General features: G+C 44.2%; 1 protein-coding gene across 1 annotated transcript in view; it reads right to left on the bottom strand.

Moving 5' to 3' along the window:
• The window catches only part of elp2 (elongator acetyltransferase complex subunit 2), a gene marked incomplete at its 5' end in the record, with an annotated part of 121,763 nt that overhangs the window by 15,911 nt on the left and 88,730 nt on the right, over window positions 1-17,122 (bottom strand). The window contains one exon of the mRNA XM_083783380.1: window positions 17,028-17,100. Within this exon, the coding sequence (XP_083639506.1) occupies window positions 17,028-17,100 (73 nt within the window). The remainder of the gene's footprint in view (window positions 1-17,027; window positions 17,101-17,122) is intronic.

Here is a 17,122-nt window from a genome sequence, read left to right as displayed (position 1 = left end):
CTATTCCGTAGAGTTCTGGACATCATGAGGTTTCCTCACGACAGAGACACTATTCCTTAGAGTTCTGGACATCATGAGGTTTCCTCCTGACAGAGACACTATTCCTTAGAGTTCTGGACATCATGAGGTTTCCTCCCGACAGAGACACTATTCCTTAGAGTTCTGTACATCATGAGGTTTCCTCCCGACAGAGACACTATTCCTTAGAGTTCTGGACATCATGAGGTTTCCTCCCGACAGAGACACTATTCCGTAGAGTTCTGGACATCATGAGGTTTCCTCCCGACAGAGACACTATTCCGTAGAGTTCTGGACATCATGAGGTTTCCTCCTGACAGAGACACTATTCCGTAGAGTTCTGGACATCATGTCGTGACCAGAATAATACGAGACATATGGGGAGAAGAACAGAATGGGCAGGAACACAACAGATGATCTAGCGTCATCGTGCACAGGCTGTGTGTGTGTGTGTGTGTGTGTGTGTGTGTGTGTCTGTGTGTGATACAAGTGAAGTAGTTGATGGCATGTCAAGAGTACCAGCATGTGCTTGTAATGCAGATGAGAGTGGTTCAACACATGTGCAGTACTGTACGTACTGGGTCAAGCCGCCAAGCACATATTATACTGTATGTCAGCCAATACAATCATATCACCACCACTTCACTCACATAGAATGGAAGTGAACGGGTTTCAGTCGCACAATGTGTGACCTCCCCTCTCTGCAGTCAAAAAATCGTCATCTTTCATCATGCTTATGATGAAGCTTTCCACATCAAGCAAGAAACTGACCACCAACGCAGACTACTGGATATGGTTTTACAACCAATCGTCAAACTACACAGAGCAGGTTGGTAAAACCTTCACTACTATTACCATTTTCACCATTATTTCTTAAATGGCAATGGTGACTATTTGGAATAAAAGAGGAACTGGTGAAAATGTTGCATTGATAATAGTCAATAGTATTCTAGTTGTATTTCCCCCATTCATGTTAGTGTGACTGTTAAACTAGCATTAACATAATCATTTATTTATGTTGACCATGAATAATCATAGACTGTTTAAAGTAAGCTAACTAATTAAACGTGTTGCACTCTAAAACATCAGAGGATACATCTGATAGCAATAGGGTTGTATAGCAAATGATAATTTACATTTGAGAAAAAGTTTTAGAAATGAAGCATTGTTGAAGTAAAATCATTTGCAGGACACTTCACACTGAAATCAAAACAACATTATGGCAGGTATGGAACTAACAGCAAGAGTTCATGTTCAAACATGTAATGATGTTTCTCTCTGTATCTTCTGTCTAGACTCCATGCACCCCTTTGTGTGTAAAGATGAGGTATTCCCTGAGCAGCAGCAGGAGATAACCTCCAGTCTGGTCCAGGAGGAACCAGTGTCTCCAGATTAAAAAAGAACAGGAGGAGATAAACTCCAGTCTGATCAAAGATGAACCAGAGTCTCTACAGATTAAAGGGGAACACGATGAGCTACACGATGAGCTCAGAGGAGGATGGTGGATCAACAGAGACATTACTGTCAGTGAAATACGAAGATGGTGATGAAAACATACAAACAGAACCTGTAGCCAGCACCTCATCTCAACATATGGAAACACAAGCTGATGTAGAGGACTGTGGAACATCACAACCGACTATTGATGATCAGCTCCTCTCTTCACACTGTTCTGAATCTGACATCACTGAAGACAGTGATGAGTGGGATGAGACCATGGATGACCAGTCAGGTTTAAACACACTGAAATCACACAACACATGGGAGGAAATAGTTTGTCTTTGAGCAACAAGCTGCTACATGACCTCAAATCATCCAAACAAAGTCACTCCATGAGTCAAATAGGTAAGCAATGTTTTAGTTGTGCAGATTGTGGTAAAATGTTTAATCGCAAGGAACATCTGAAAAAGCACACAATGATTAATTCAGGGGAAAAGCCATTTGTTTGTACAGTGTGTGACAAAGGCTTTAGTCAAAGGGGTATTCTAAAATCACACATGTTGACTCACACAGGGGAAAAACCCTTTACGTGTACAGTTTGTGGCAGAGGCTTTAGTCGAAAGGATAATCTAAAATTACACATGATGATTCACACAGGGAAAAAGCCCTTTACGTGTACAGTTTGTGGCCAGGGCTGTAGTCATGATCTGGATTTAAAAGCACACATGAAGACTCATACAGGGGAAAGACCCTTTACGTGTACAGTTTGTGGCAAGGGCTGTAGTCATGATCTGGATTTAAAAGCACACATGATGACTCATACAGGGGAAAGACCCTTTACGTGTACAGTTTGTGGCAAGGGCTGTTTTCATAATGTGGCATTAAAAGTACACATGATGACTCATACAGGGGAAAGACCCTTTACGTGTACAGTTTGTGGCAAGGGCTGGCGTCACACTGGGGAGTTAAAAGTACACATGAGGACTCATACAGGGGAAAAACCCTTTGAGTGTAAAAAGGGCTTTACTCAGACTGGTAGTCTAGAAACACACATGAAGACACACAAAGAGGAAAAAGCTGTAAATGATGAGCGCTAATGAGAGGGGCGCTATCCCCTCCTTTTGACTTGTGATTGGCTGATCACCCCATAGTGATGATTGGCTGAGCAAAGTATATATTGAAGATAAAAGTGAGGGCAGGAATTTGAAGACGCCAAAAAATATTGTGTTGATTTTATTGTTTGAGATTAAAATGTCATATTCATTAATATTCACACACTAGTGGTGCAATTGAACCTAGTATATTTAATCACTTAGTTGTATAATTTGTTTAGATTTTCTTTATAGAATAGTTGTCTTCATAGAATGCATTGTAACAGAAAATATGTACTATGTCATACCTGTAAGAAAACTGTATTTTCTTATTTTTCTAATAAAGGGTTGACAGCTAAAGACCCTTGTGTTCATTACAAGAAGCTAATCACACACATGTGCTTCACCTTCAACTTGTACTGTGAACAATACAGTGACAAAAACAGTTTCATTTTACATCCTGCATGCCAAACTATTACTATAAGGAACATGATAGGAGTATTAATTAAATTAAACAGTCTACACATATTTTACTTGAACGTTCTACATTGAACATGGCAGGAGTAAGTCCTAATGTTACAGAGTGCATACTGTCCATTGTACTTAACCTGTGACTACATGTAGATATAGCGTATAATAAGAAATGCTTCATGTTCTAACAAGTGTGCGTAAGGGTGGTAACACATCCCTTAGTCATAATGTGATGATGGTTAAAACTATGACAACATAATAGTAGTTGTGGACGTGAGTTGATATGTTATCTGACAATTGGTATGAATGAAATATTTTTTTATATTTTATTTTTACTGTACAATACCAGTGCATTGTTATTTCTAGTCGTAGGATACGGGAATTCCACCTTTATCTACCGTGTTAGAAGAAATTCGTTGTGAATGTTGTGGAATGTTTAGGAGCATGTCTGTCCCATTGTTAATGGACAGGTGATAATGGGTTAGGGTGTGTAACCCTATTCCTGAATGGATCGACAAACCAATTTGCATGTGATCCTTTTAGTGTGATAAGTAGAGTGCATATAGCCTACTCCCGTCTCCTACAGTATAGTGTGAACGGAGAGGAACATGCATATATAGGATTGGGAATCATTTGCATTTAAATAATTTTGACTGGAAAATACTTAGCATCCCTGTGACAACATCTGATAGGTGACAAAAGCAACTTGAGCTATTTGTCACATTCCTAATCCTAGATTCACCACACCCAGTGACTGCACACAGCAATAGTCATTGTATGAAGTCATTCTCTCATGGTCAAATAGACATTTCACACATGCATGTTTAAAGGGCCACTTCAGCCCTTTGGCAACCATAAAATAGGGTTTATGTGGGACATTTGTGTTTTTAGACATTTTAGTATTTCAAAGTGTCTGTGATGTAATGGACACTGGTGGATTACTACAATGACCATAATGCTTTGCTGCACTTGTGGAGAGGGAGAGGGCTGTCTTTTACAAATATGATAAAAAACATATTAAAAAAAAATCCCATTTTGGATAGCAGATAAGAAATGTTGCTCTATTGTTCTATAAGTAAGTTCCTTTTTCTCGACACACAAACCTACTATGCCATGTCCAATAGAAACACTGAGAATATGCATTGAACAAATCAATTCTGGATATACCAAATTGGATATACCAAGATTGTCCTCAAATAAACAAAGACAAAACTAAAGTACTTGTTTTGAAGTCAAGGACAATGGATTAAAAGTTAGGCGCTTAGCTTCAAACCTTGTTGTAGTCATGGCCTCAGAACTTTAACCAGCCACATTAGTCAGATTATATGATTTATATCCAATCGGAAGCTACAAAAATGTCCAATAGTAGTCTTGACTACTGTGCCAGTGTTTTACAGATGTTCCTAAAAATATACCAGGTGATTGCAGCTCATTCAGAACGCTGCTAATCAAGTCTTTAGTCTTGCGTAGGTGCCACCCGTTCATACCTCTAAGGTCACCTGGTAAAGGCTTGCTTTATGACCCTAGAATTAAAACATAGTATTCAGATTAATGTGTAACATATCTGGAACAAACTCCCTGAAAACTGCAGCTCTGCAACAACTCTGTTCTTTTTTATCACAGCTAAAAACATGCATGCCTGTTTGCGGCTGCCTTTCATTGAGATTATGACATTATTATTCTACACTGATATTTAATTCATTTACATTTGTTCCATTTTGCTCTGTGTCCTGAATATGTTTTCAATTAAGGCAACAAGGTTCAAATACGGGGTAGAATAGGAAAGTTACATAATGCAGCTTTTACTTTATTTTTATTTGTTTTACTGAATCTGATATGTTTAATTTGCTTAATGTTTGATATAAAACTCATTGAATTGCCTTGTTGTTTGGAGCAGTGATTGGCCAGTTTTGTGTCCCGCCCCCTCATTCTGATTGGACCATCAGGGCCCTCTGTTAGTATTTAACAAGAGTTTCTTCTGCTTGGAGTCACTTTAATCTCTGCTAGTTGTTAAGAGCTGAACTTCTCCTTTCTACACTAGCTGAATCATTTTGTTTTAGTTCTACTTTAAACTTTAGTAGGCTACTTTAGATTTTCTCTTTAAAATAGATCTAGTATCAGTTTGTTTGGGCAGGTTTTGAGTTATGGCTTTACTACAAACATTGAAGTCCCTGCTCAACCAGAGACTATCTGCTGCTGCTGAAGAGATATTTGGGGTCGTTGGAAGAATTCTAACAGAGTACGAGGATGAAGCTTTCCACATCAAGCAAGAAACTGACCGCCAACGCAGACTACTGGATATGGTTTTACAACCAAACCAAATACACAGAGCAGGTTGGTAAAACCTTCACTACTATTACTATTACTATTTGGTGACTATTTGGAATGGAAGAGGAACTGGTGAAAATGTTCCATAGATAATAGTCAATAGTATTCTAGTTGTATTTCCCCCCACTCATGTTAGTTTGACTGTTAAACTAGCATTAACAACAGAATCAAATAGTGAAATAATTTATTTAAATGTTGACCATTAATAATCATAGACTGTTTAAAGTAAGCTAACTCATTAAACGTGTTGCACTCTAAAACAACAGAGGATACATCTGATAGCAATAGGGTTGTATAGCAAATGATCATTTACATTTGAGAAACAAGGATATGGTTGTTTTAGAAATGATGCATTGTTGAAGTAAGAAAATAATTTGCATGACACTTCACATTGAAATCAAAACAACATTAGGGCAGGTATGGAACTAACAGCAAGAGTTCATGTTCAAACATGTAATGATGTGTTTCTCCTCTGTATCTTCTGTCTAGACTCCATACACCCCCTTGTGTGTAAAGATGAGGTATTCCCTGAGCAGCAGCAGGAGAGAACCTGGTCCAGGAGTCTGGTCCAGGAGGAACCAGTGTCTCCACAGATTAAAAAAGAACAGGAGATAACCTCCAGTCTTATCAAAGATGAACCAGAGTCTCTACAGATTAAAGGAGAACAAGAGGAGAGAACCTCCAGTCTGATCAAAGAGGAACCCGAGTATCTACAGATTAATGGGGAACACGATGAGCTACTTCAAAGATCAGAGGAGGATGGTGGATCAGACAAAAGCATGGAAACACAATCTGATGTAGTGGACTGTGGAACATCACAACCAACTAGTGATGATCAGCTCCTCTCTTCACACTGTTCTGAATCTGACATCACTGAAGACAGTGATGAGTGGGATGAGACCACGGATGACCAGTCAGGTATAAACACACTGAAATCACACACTATACAACACATGGGAGGAAAGCGTTTGTCTTTGAGCAACAAGCTGCTCCATGACCTCAAATCACCAAAACAAAGTCACTCCATGAGGAGTCACACAGGTAAGAAATGTTTTAGTTGTGAAGATTGTGGCAAAATGTTTAGCCTAAAGGGAAATCTGAAGAAGCATGCAATGATTCATTCAGGGGAAAAGCCATTTGCTTGCACAGTGTGTGGCACAGGCTTTAGTCAAAAGGTTCACCTAAAAGCACACATAATGACTCACACAGGGGAAAAGCCCTTTACGTGTACAGTGTGTGGCAAAGGCTGCACTAACAATGGAAATTTAAATGTACACACGAGGACTCATACAGGGGAAAGGCCCTTTAAGTGTACAGTTTGTGGCAAGGGCTGCCTTCACACTGGGGATTTGAAAGCACACATGAGGACTCATACAGGGGAAAAGCCATTTATGTGTACAGTGTGTGGCAAAGAATGTAGTACAATGAGTAATCTAAAATCACATATGACGACTCATACAGGGGAATGGCCCTTTACGTGTACAGTTTGTGGCAAGGGCTGTATTCATAATGGGGCATTAAAAATACACATGAGGACTCATACAGGGGAAAAGCCCTTTATGTGTACAGTGTGTGGCATGGGCTGCAGTCTAAAGACGAATCTAAAAGTACACATGAGGACTCATACAGGAGAAAAACCATTTGAGTGTAAAATTTGCAAAAAGGGCTTTACTCAGACTTGTAATCTAGAAACACACATGAAGACACACAGAGGAAAAAGCTGTTAAATCATGATTGCTTTTTTCCCCCAAAGAAGGCAATATAGTTGAGTTGCAGATAAGTGTGTCGACAATTATCTGCTAATACATGATTAGCTGGAACTATAACATTATTTTTAAACGATTTTCAACTTGTATAATGACCTGCTGATACTGATATAACATTGTAAGAATCAGTGGTTGTCCACATTCGTCAGCAATTAAAATGTCACATTCATTAATATTCATACTAGAGGTACAATTGTAGCCTGGAAACCAGACAAACCAGAAGAAAAATGTGTGTCTATGTGATATTAGGCTGACCATGCCAGGCTATCTTTTCAATTGTAACTCATATTTTAATCAATTAGTTTGATCCTTTGTTTAGATTCTCTATAGTATTTTGTCTTCATTGAATGCATTGTAAATATTTACTATGTCATACCTGTACAAAAATGTCTTCTTTTACAAATAAAGGGTTGACAGCTACATATCCTTCATGTGTGTTCATTAGAGAAAGCTCATCACATTCACAACACATTAGTTTAATCTCCTTTAATTACAGACAGTAAGTGGATAGAAGTATTATTTTACAGTCCACACTCATTTAACTATTGCTACAATGAACACGACACGTCTTAATGTTACAGTGTGTCATACTGTCCATTGTACTTATCCTGTAACTACCTGTACATCTAGTGTAGAAAAGAGTCATCCTACTTATCAACAGCAACCCTCCCCCTGGCCTACTCATGGACTGGATCCACCCACTTCCTGCTGTCACTCCCTCTCAATCAGTAATTTCACCTGCTCTCACTCACACCTTAATCAGTTGACAGTTATATATACTGCTAGAGTGCCTGTCTTTACAGCTGTTGTTTGGCAGCATCAGGAGCAACTCCACCACCACCTGAGAGCCCTCTGTCCTGGAGCCTCATGCCTTTGTTATGCGTCAATGAAGTTAGTTCAGTTCATGTATTTATTGGTTATTGTGATTATTAGATCTCAACTGTTTGCCTTGAAACTCTATAGAGAAGATGGTGTGTAATGCGCAGTGCACATAATTGACTTGTTCAGTATTCATGGAAATGCAGTATTTAACCTATAGAGTTCATTGAAATGTGTTTGTATTATAAGTTTGCTTGGTACTCTTTAATGTATCTAGTGGTAGCTACCCACCCACACCTTGAGTACCAAGTTTGCATTAGGCCTAATTGTCTATGTATCTGTATAAATGTGATGTGTATATAATGAATTGTAATTATGTTTCTCTGTCTTTTTATAGTAAAAACCATAACTGTGAAGCCTCACCACCTCCTTGCTCATCTCAAATGCTCATGTGTGCAACGGAACTATAAAAGGCTTTGATGGAACTCTGTGTATGCATTCTTGCCGATGCACCATGGTGATGTTAAATATCCTGTGAACCTAGAACTCTTATCTAATTAATATCTAGCGTATAATAAGAAGTGTTATAACAGTTCTGTGTAAGGATGGTCACATGTCCCTTAGTCATACTGTGATGATGGTAAAACTATGACAGAATAATCGTAGTTGTGGACATGAAGTGAATTGATATCTGACAATTGGTATGAATGAAAAATGTCAAACATGTCTTTCAGATTGACCAGTTACTCTTGATGTCTTGAGTCTGCTGTGTGTAGATGTGTGTCGTTTACATACAGGTACAGTAAGCATAATGTCACGGTACAATACCAGTTGTAACACAAATTATTCCATTATTTCTGGTTGTAGGCTATGGGAATTCCATATTTATCTAACTAATTGAAGACATGGGTTGTGAATGTTGTGGAATGTTTAGGAGCATGTCTGTCCCATTGTTAATGGACAGGTGATAATGGGTTAGGGTGTGAAACTAGGGGTTACGTATGTAACCAACGCTCTATAACAGCGAGCAAGGCTGCTCACTTATGGGAGTTTGCGCCCCCTGGCGTAAACACAGAAGCATTTATATAAACTCACAGACAATTTTGTCTGGGACTTTAAGACGTCATGACGTTGAGACCCCGCCCGCCGGTGCACCAGTATAACAGTGCGTCAACGTCACTTCGTCTTTATTCGATAACAATTGTTCTCTTCTCAAGCAACAAGAAGGGAATCTTAGTGAGCAGCCTTGCTCGCTGTTATAGAACTTTGGTTACATACGTAACCCCTAGTTCTAATAATCAGCTTAGCAAGGCTGCTCACTTATGGGAGACTTCATTAACTCCCTTATTGTCATCGCGAAGTCTGGACCCCTAGGGCCCGTACCTTTATCTGTGAGCAAAGGACCACAGCACGTCCCTCAACAGGACTACTGCACCCCATTGGGAAGGCCAATCAGACCTAAGTCTGCCATATGTGCCTAAGAGGGGCGGCACAGAACAACCGTCTTAACGCCCTGGAGAAAACCAACGTCCCCCATGGGGAACTAAGTCTCTCCACTAACTGGAGGCCACGCCCAGGACCGCATGCGCCACTGGCGCCGCTGTCACATCCAGTCTATAGAAGGTGGCAAAGGTGGAAGACGATGCCCAACTTGCAGCGGAACAAACATCCTGAACAGAGACCCCCCTACAGAGGGCCCAGGACGATGCCATACCCCTCGTGGAATGTGCCTTCAACCCCACGGGAGGCACCATATTCCTGCCAGAGTAGGCCCGCTCTATAGCCTCCACGATCCACTGGGAAAGCCTAATCTTTGAGATAGGCAGTCCCACAGTCTTGGGATCCCAGGTGACAAACAGTTGTGTAGTCTTCCTCGTCGCCTCAGTCCTGTCCAAATACAACCTCAATGCCCTCACCGGACAGAGGTTATGCCTCCTATCCTCCTCAGAGGCAAAGGGGGGCGGACAGAACGCCGCCAAGTCCATCGGAACCGGGGTAGCTAGGCGGTTCTTAGGTAAAAATGCCGGATTGGTCTTCATGACCACCCTTGCATCCCCATTGAACCTCATGCATTCCGCACTTGTGGACAAAGCATGGATATCACTGACCCTTTTAGCGGTCACCAAAGATAATAATAACGCTGTCTTCAGTGACAATAGCTTCATACTCAACTCCTCCAAGGGCTTAAACGGTGGCCGGGACAGAGAGTCCAAAACCAAAGCAAGGTCCCATGAGGGGACCAGAGACTTGGTCACCGGATGAAGGTGGCTAGCCCCCTTCATGAACTGGCGCACCAGCGGGAGCTGGCCCACCGTCTTGTCCTCAAACCCGATGTGGCAGGCTGAGATAGCAGCCAGATACACCTTGACAGTACTAAAGGCTCAGCCTTTGTCCAAGAGGTCCTGGAGGAACGACAAACGACCCTCACTGGTGCTTGAAATGGCACAACTTGAGCTGGTGAACACCAGTCTTCAAACAACCGCCACCTCATTATCATAAGCATCCCTGGTCGACTGCGCCCTCGCACACTGAATAGTGTCGATGACGCTCCGGGGAAGACCCTCCGCGCCAAGATTCAACCTCTCACGGGCCAAGCCCAGAGGTCTAGATCTTCCGGCCGTGGGTGGAAAACCGTGGAATATCTCGCCTCCCGCCTGGGTCAATAGGTCCCTGCGCAACGGAAGCTGCCAGGGCCGACCGTACAAGAGAGGGACTATGTCTGACCTCCAAGAGCCCCACCCTGGGGCCACTAAGATCACTGACAGGCGCTGTGTCCTCACCCTCTCCAGCGTGGGAAGGATGAGAGACAACGGGGGAAACGCGTAAAGTATGCCCTGGGGCCAACGGTGCGCCAAGGCATCCAAACCTAGCGGAGCCGTCCCTGCTATGGAGAAGAACAGAGGACACTTGCTGTTCTCTTCCGACACAAACAGATCCACTCGTGGCTCGCCGAACCTCTCCCACATCTGCCTGGCCACTGTCTTGTGCAGTGACCAAGCCACATAGAGGTATCGGCCCCTGGACAACAGATCCGCCCCCGTGTTCTGGAGTCCCGGAACGTGGGAGGCTCTGCACGAAAGAAGGTGCTCGTCGCACCATAACGTCAGTCTGTGTGCTAGCGCATGCAGTTTGGTGGACCGTAGGCCACCCTGCTTGTTGATATAGCACATTGTCTGTGTACACTTCACAAAAGTCCTTGGACTTAGTGACAGTCCGAACGGAAGGACCAGATATTCGTATATCTGTCCCTTGAAGCCGAACCGCAGGGATTTTCTGTGTGGTGGGTAGATGGGAATGTGGAAATACGCGTCTCTGAGATCGAGAGTTGTATACCAGTCCCCTCGACGCATCATGCGCAGCAGAGCCTTGCTCGTGAGCATTTTGAAGCGAAACACTTTCAAATAGCCGTTCAGAGCACGTAGGTCTAGAATGGGCCGCATGCCCCCCCCCCTTTCTTCTTCACGAGAAAGTAGCGGGAGTAAAACCCGGCGTTGCTCTGCTCCATGGACACCACACGTATAGCCTTCTTCTCCAGCAGAGACGTTATCTCGTCCTGGAGAACCTCGGCTGCCTGACCACTCGCTTGCGAAAACAGAACGCTCCCACAAGTGGGAGGTCTCCTGGCAAACTGTAGTTTGTAACCCTCGGCAGTTACACTTGCATTTCGGCCGACAGCCACGGGCCTCCTTGAAGGCCCGGGCTGCGGGCCCATTCCCTTGAGTTTCAAGTGACGATTCATGAGACCGGTTTTCAGTAGAGAACACCGCTTTATTGAGAAAAGTGGTGGCACAGAAAAACACTGGAGAGACATTTATGTTTGAAAAACAAGTCCTCTTCCTGTCTACACCGAGAGCGTCCGGCATGGGGCCCGTGGCCACTATGCTGAGAAACTCGGGGAAGGGTGGGGGAGACAGTGTCCGATGTCTCCCCGTGGGGCAGGTCTGGTTATTTCACCTTCCCGCCGGGTGGCCCTCCTTTCCTGGCCCCATTGCGGGGGCCGCCGGCCGGAGAAGCCGAGGGGCGCCTGGGCCTGTCGACCCTCTTGCGGTTGCGAGATGGGCGGGAAGATGAGGCCGCCGCTGACGGAGCCCTCTGAGCGTCGGGGACCTCGAAGGTGCTCCTCCTGGACCTGGAACGATCGTCCCTGTCCTTGGTGCGCTCATAGGTCGGCCTGTAGGGTTGAGCCTGCATGGGCCGTGCTCCAGACGCCGGGAGACAAGCGCCGATGACCTCCGTGTCAGTCTTCGTTTGTCCGTCGCGGGAGCGCATCTCCTCGAGCATGGACGCGAAGAGTGTCGAAGTGAAGACTTTCTGTTTCAACGAAGTGCGTCCCACTTTAGGGGACAGCTCCAGCCACCTGGCCCTCTCGAGGACCAGAAGTCTCGCCATGGTTCCGCCCACCATCTCCGCCTGGGCCTGAGTGAGACGGAGGAGCTCAAGGTGCAGGCGCCTCAACTCAGCCATGTGTCCGGGGGTAGGCTCGTCACCCGCCTCCAGCAGGACATGAGACGCTGACCCTTGCAGAAGGGTCGTGGCGTTCAGTGCTCTGGCCGCAGTTGAGGCGCACTTGTAGGCAGCTTTATTAATTTTGGAGTCGTCCTTGTCCGCAGGCAAGGAGAAGTCCGGGTCCTTGTGGAAAACGTTTGGGTTGATACCCATGAGCCAGCCGGCGAAGGACTTGTCCATTGTACGCATGGCCATTGTACGCATGGCCTCGAGGAGCAGCTGGAGCCGTTGGAGCTGCAGCGGTGTCGGCCGGTGCAACTTCAGCAGCATCTGGTGCTGCAATGGGGGTGGCGACGTCGGCCGCTTGAGCGGCCTTGACGACTGGAGGCGGATCTGCCACCTCGGCGTCGCTCTCGTTGCTGCTCTCTTCATCACCCTCCTCCTCGTCAGAGGTGTAGGAGGATGCTGAGTCCCGAGATGAGGACTCCCCAGAGTTTATCTCGGCGTCGTCAGACATCTTATAATGCTAAGATGCACGTGGAAGCAATAAAAAAGGCAAGAGGGGGGCTGACTCAGTATGCAGCCATGTTTAAGTGGAAGCTAGGATAGAGCTATCACTAGCTGCTGTAAAAGACCGTCACTTTTCCTGCAATGCCAAGATGCACGTGGAAGCCACAAACAAGACTCACTGTTTAATAGAACTATAGTTACATCAGTAACCCCCAGTTTTAATAAGCAGTTTCACAAGGTTGCTCACTTGTGGGGAGCCGAGTTGGAAGGCAGCCACGTTTAAGTGGAAGCTAGGACAGAGCTATCGCTAGCTGCTGTGAAAGACCGTCACTTTATGTGGAGACTTAAAACAGGGCTATCACCAGCCACTGTAGAAGACGCCACGTGCGTGTGGAAGCTGAGAATAGGGCTATTGCTAGCCGTTATCAAAGACCGTCACACAACGTGGAAGCTAAACAGTATTATTACTATATGCTGCTCAGGTTACCACGCCGTCAGGGGTTTAGAAAAACCGCGTGACGTGTGTGTGTCGGCTAGAGCGGGCTATTACTAGCCGCCGCCACATGTGTGGAAGCTAGCAAAGGGTTGTACACCGTTCGAGCCCGTCACACGTTCGAGACCTTGAGGCCAACAAAAGTTTGTGTGGAAGCAAAAACTGGCTGTTGCTAGCCGCGTTACAGACCGTCACACAGGTAATTTAAGAAGCCAGCTAGGGCCGCCGGGCCACTACACAAAGCTAAATTACCTACTAAGTTAGTATTAACCTAGTAAAGAAAGCGGACTTACAGTCTTTCTTCTTCTCGAAGCCTATGGGAAAAGTAGTTTCCGCGGTACCGAGAAACCTTCTCGTCCTTGTGGAAATAAATCAGATACTAATCCGTAACGGGACACTTCGCAACGCTGTGTTAACACATGAGAAGAAACAAATGAATGAAGACGTAGGCACGTTGACGCACTGTTATACTGGTGCACCGGCGGGCGGGGTCTCAACGTCATGACGTCTTAAAGTCCCAGCCAAAATTGTCTGTGAGTATATATAAATGCTTCTGTGTTTACGCCAGGGGGCGCAAACTCCCATAAGTGAGCAGCCTTGCTAAGCTGATTATTAGAACCCTATTGCTGAATGGATCGACCAACGAATTTGCATGTGATCCTTTTAGTGTGATAAGTAGAGTGCATATAGCCTACTCCTACAGTATAGTGTCAATGGAGAGGAACATGTATATATAGGATTGGGAATCATTTGCATTTGAATGATTTATATCGAACCAGGATCTAGAAAAATGTCCAATAGTAGTCTTGACTACTGTACCAGTGTTTTACAGATGTCCCTAAAATATAACAGGTGATTGCAGCTCATTCAGAACGCTGCTACTCAAGTCTTTAGTCTTGCGTAGGTGCCACCCGTTCATACCTCTAAGGTCACCTGGTAAAGGTTTGCTTCATGACCCTAGAATTAAAACATAGTATTCAGATTAATGTGTAACATATCTGGAACAAACTCCCTGAAAACTGCAGCTCTGCAACAACTCTGCAGCTAAAAACATGCATGCCTGTTTGCTGCTGCCTTTCATTGAGATTGTGTCATTATTATTCTACACTGATATTTAATTTATTTAAATTATTAAATTTTAGTTCCACTTTGCTCTGTGTCCTGAATATGTTTTCAATTAGGGACTGATCGTTATTCATCCACCAGGGGGGGGGGGGTGCAGATGTGATTAATTATTTTTTTCTTTTCGGGACCCCCCCCTCAGGGACTGGAAGAATATATATGACCCCCCCCCCCCTCCCCCCCAAACACTATAGAACACCATATTTATTTTATATTCACACCAACAGTATAGCAGCATAAAGTAAAGTAAACGCTGATCGTTTATTAGGCGGCGGCCGTCGGGGGTTCATTTGGTTCCATATCCGTCATTACATTATGGTCAACACTCAACACTGATGATATGCCATTGCATTCTTCCAACTAAAGATTTAAATATGAATCTGGAAGCTCCGAAAATAGCAGACCTACAAGGTCACTACAACACGCTGATGACGCAACGCAGATTTGTGAGCTTAGATTGGCTATTTTTGAGGTGAGCCATGTTTTAAATGGCGAGTTTGTACTTCTGCCCTCTGGGAGAAGATACAAAGAACCAAAGTGGAAGTACATCAGATTTAAAAAATCGTTTGTACCAGCTTCAACTAAAATGTTGAACGAGGCTCTGAAACAGCAGTAACTGTGTGAGGCTAGATTATCCACATCATGTGTGCAATTTGTGTAATGTTGTGTCTTCCTCTGTAATGTATTTTTGTTGTCATTGATGTTTTATGTGTGGCTGTAGCTGGGGTGAAAGCCCAAGACAAATTTCCCTTGTGGACAATAAAGTTTACCTTGACCTTGACCCGTATGCCCTTATGCAGCTGTTTAATTTGCATATTGGACCATGATAGGTTCGCAATATTGGCGACAACACACCAGCCAGCGTATAATTTGAGGAAGTATCAAAGAGCTCAACCTAAAGCCCTATTAGCACTTGACCTAGATACTGTATGATGACGACCATGCAGACATACAGTACCGTGGTCATTCTTCTCATGTTTTTGTCACTGGACTTTTTTCATGACCACAATGTTAGAAATGTAATTTTGATAGTATGCCATTTACTAGACAGATACACATAATTATGGTATCCTTTTGTTTCAATATACAGATATTGTGTGTATATAGTATATTGCGTCTTAGACCGATGCTAGGTCATTGGTTTACCTGTGAACCTAGTCTACTGTGGCACTACGCTGTCTCTCTGCATTTGATGTACAGTAATGTGATTACAGTAGCCTGCTTATTATCGTACGTCGCTCTGGACAACATAAATGGCAGCTCTCCGCCTCCAGTGGAAGGGTTATGAAAACAGCACTCTGGTTGTTAAGTTCTGCACCTACTGTATTAACTATAGGAAGAAAATAAGAACATGTGCAGGAGCAGGACCAATAGCCACTTAAACGCAAGCCTGCGCAGAACATAGACGACAAGATCATAACGAGTCGCGGGGTGGAGTCACGGGACTCCACCTGGTGGTTAACATTGAGTTGTGTTCAGGGTTAGGGTACGTTAACCCCTTTTGGTGTTTAAAGCATTATGTTAAACTTTAGCTATTGAAAAATAGCAGATCTACAAGCTCATAGCGCGCCACTAAGTAGCCGTGCGTAGCCAGCCTTCAATCTACCTTGAACGTTGCCCCTAGCCTGGCGCAGCCAGCGGGCCTTCGGGTCTAGAGGGGTGGGCGCGGCGCGCTGGAGAATATTGGTTCACCGATCGAAAGTGTAAAGTAGGGCTTAAGTGGTTTAAGAAGAAAACCACACAGAAAGAAAGTCTGAATCATAAGTTGTTTTGTGACCTTGATCACAGTCCTGTTAACAGCAGGACTCTGGAAGGAGAAAACTGCCAACCAAGTTACTGTATACGTGTGGCAGAGGAAGAGGGGGGGGGGGGTGTTAGTGGGGAGTAAAAGACAGGACGATGGCTGAAAGGAAGAGAGAGAGGGGGGGGGGGGGGGGGAGGAGGAGGGAGAAACATCTGGTGGAAGACAGGGAGTTGGACAGACCTAGCACGGTTGATGGAGAGGACGAGAGGCTTGGCCAGGAAGGAAGTGGTGTGAAGGAAGGGAATTAAGGAGCCATAGTTGTTTACACCATCTAATCCATACTTAACTGCTCATATTGGGATAGAATGTTCCGTGTACAGTTTATACTGGGGTTTCCTTCAACAATGGTTCGGTGCAGTGACGGTTACTTACAATGGGGAACTTGCAAAGTCACTTTCTGACAAAACAACAAGTCATTGTATTAAAACCCTTTTCACGGAACTGAGACAAAGGAAGGAGGAAGTGAAATCTCTATGCAGGGCATGAAACTGGATGTCAAGATGCGCATTGTAAAAGTTTCACGAGTGTTTGCATTATTGCGTGTTGTGCACAACATAATAATAATGTGTCTTTTATTAAAACCATTAACGTATTCTATGTAAGTCGTACAAGAATACTGTACTGAGGAAGCTCTGCCCCAACTATCACGCTAAGAAAAAGTGGGTGTGAGAGTGCGTGCGTGCGTGCTTATACGTTTGTGTGTGCGTGTGTGAGCTGACCTTGCATGCAGAAGCCACAACTGTTCTGGCGCTGTCAGATGCCAGACAGAACGTCTCAAACCCATGGCCGTACCTGTAGGGGGGCGAGAGAGAGA

This window comes from Protomyctophum parallelum (genome assembly GCF_964188405.1).
Source record: "Protomyctophum parallelum genome assembly, chromosome: 1".
NCBI classification, from domain to species: domain Eukaryota; kingdom Metazoa; phylum Chordata; class Actinopteri; order Myctophiformes; family Myctophidae; genus Protomyctophum; species Protomyctophum parallelum.
The sequence above is the reverse complement of the archived record's forward strand: the minus strand, read 5'-3'. Positions and strand labels throughout refer to the sequence as shown.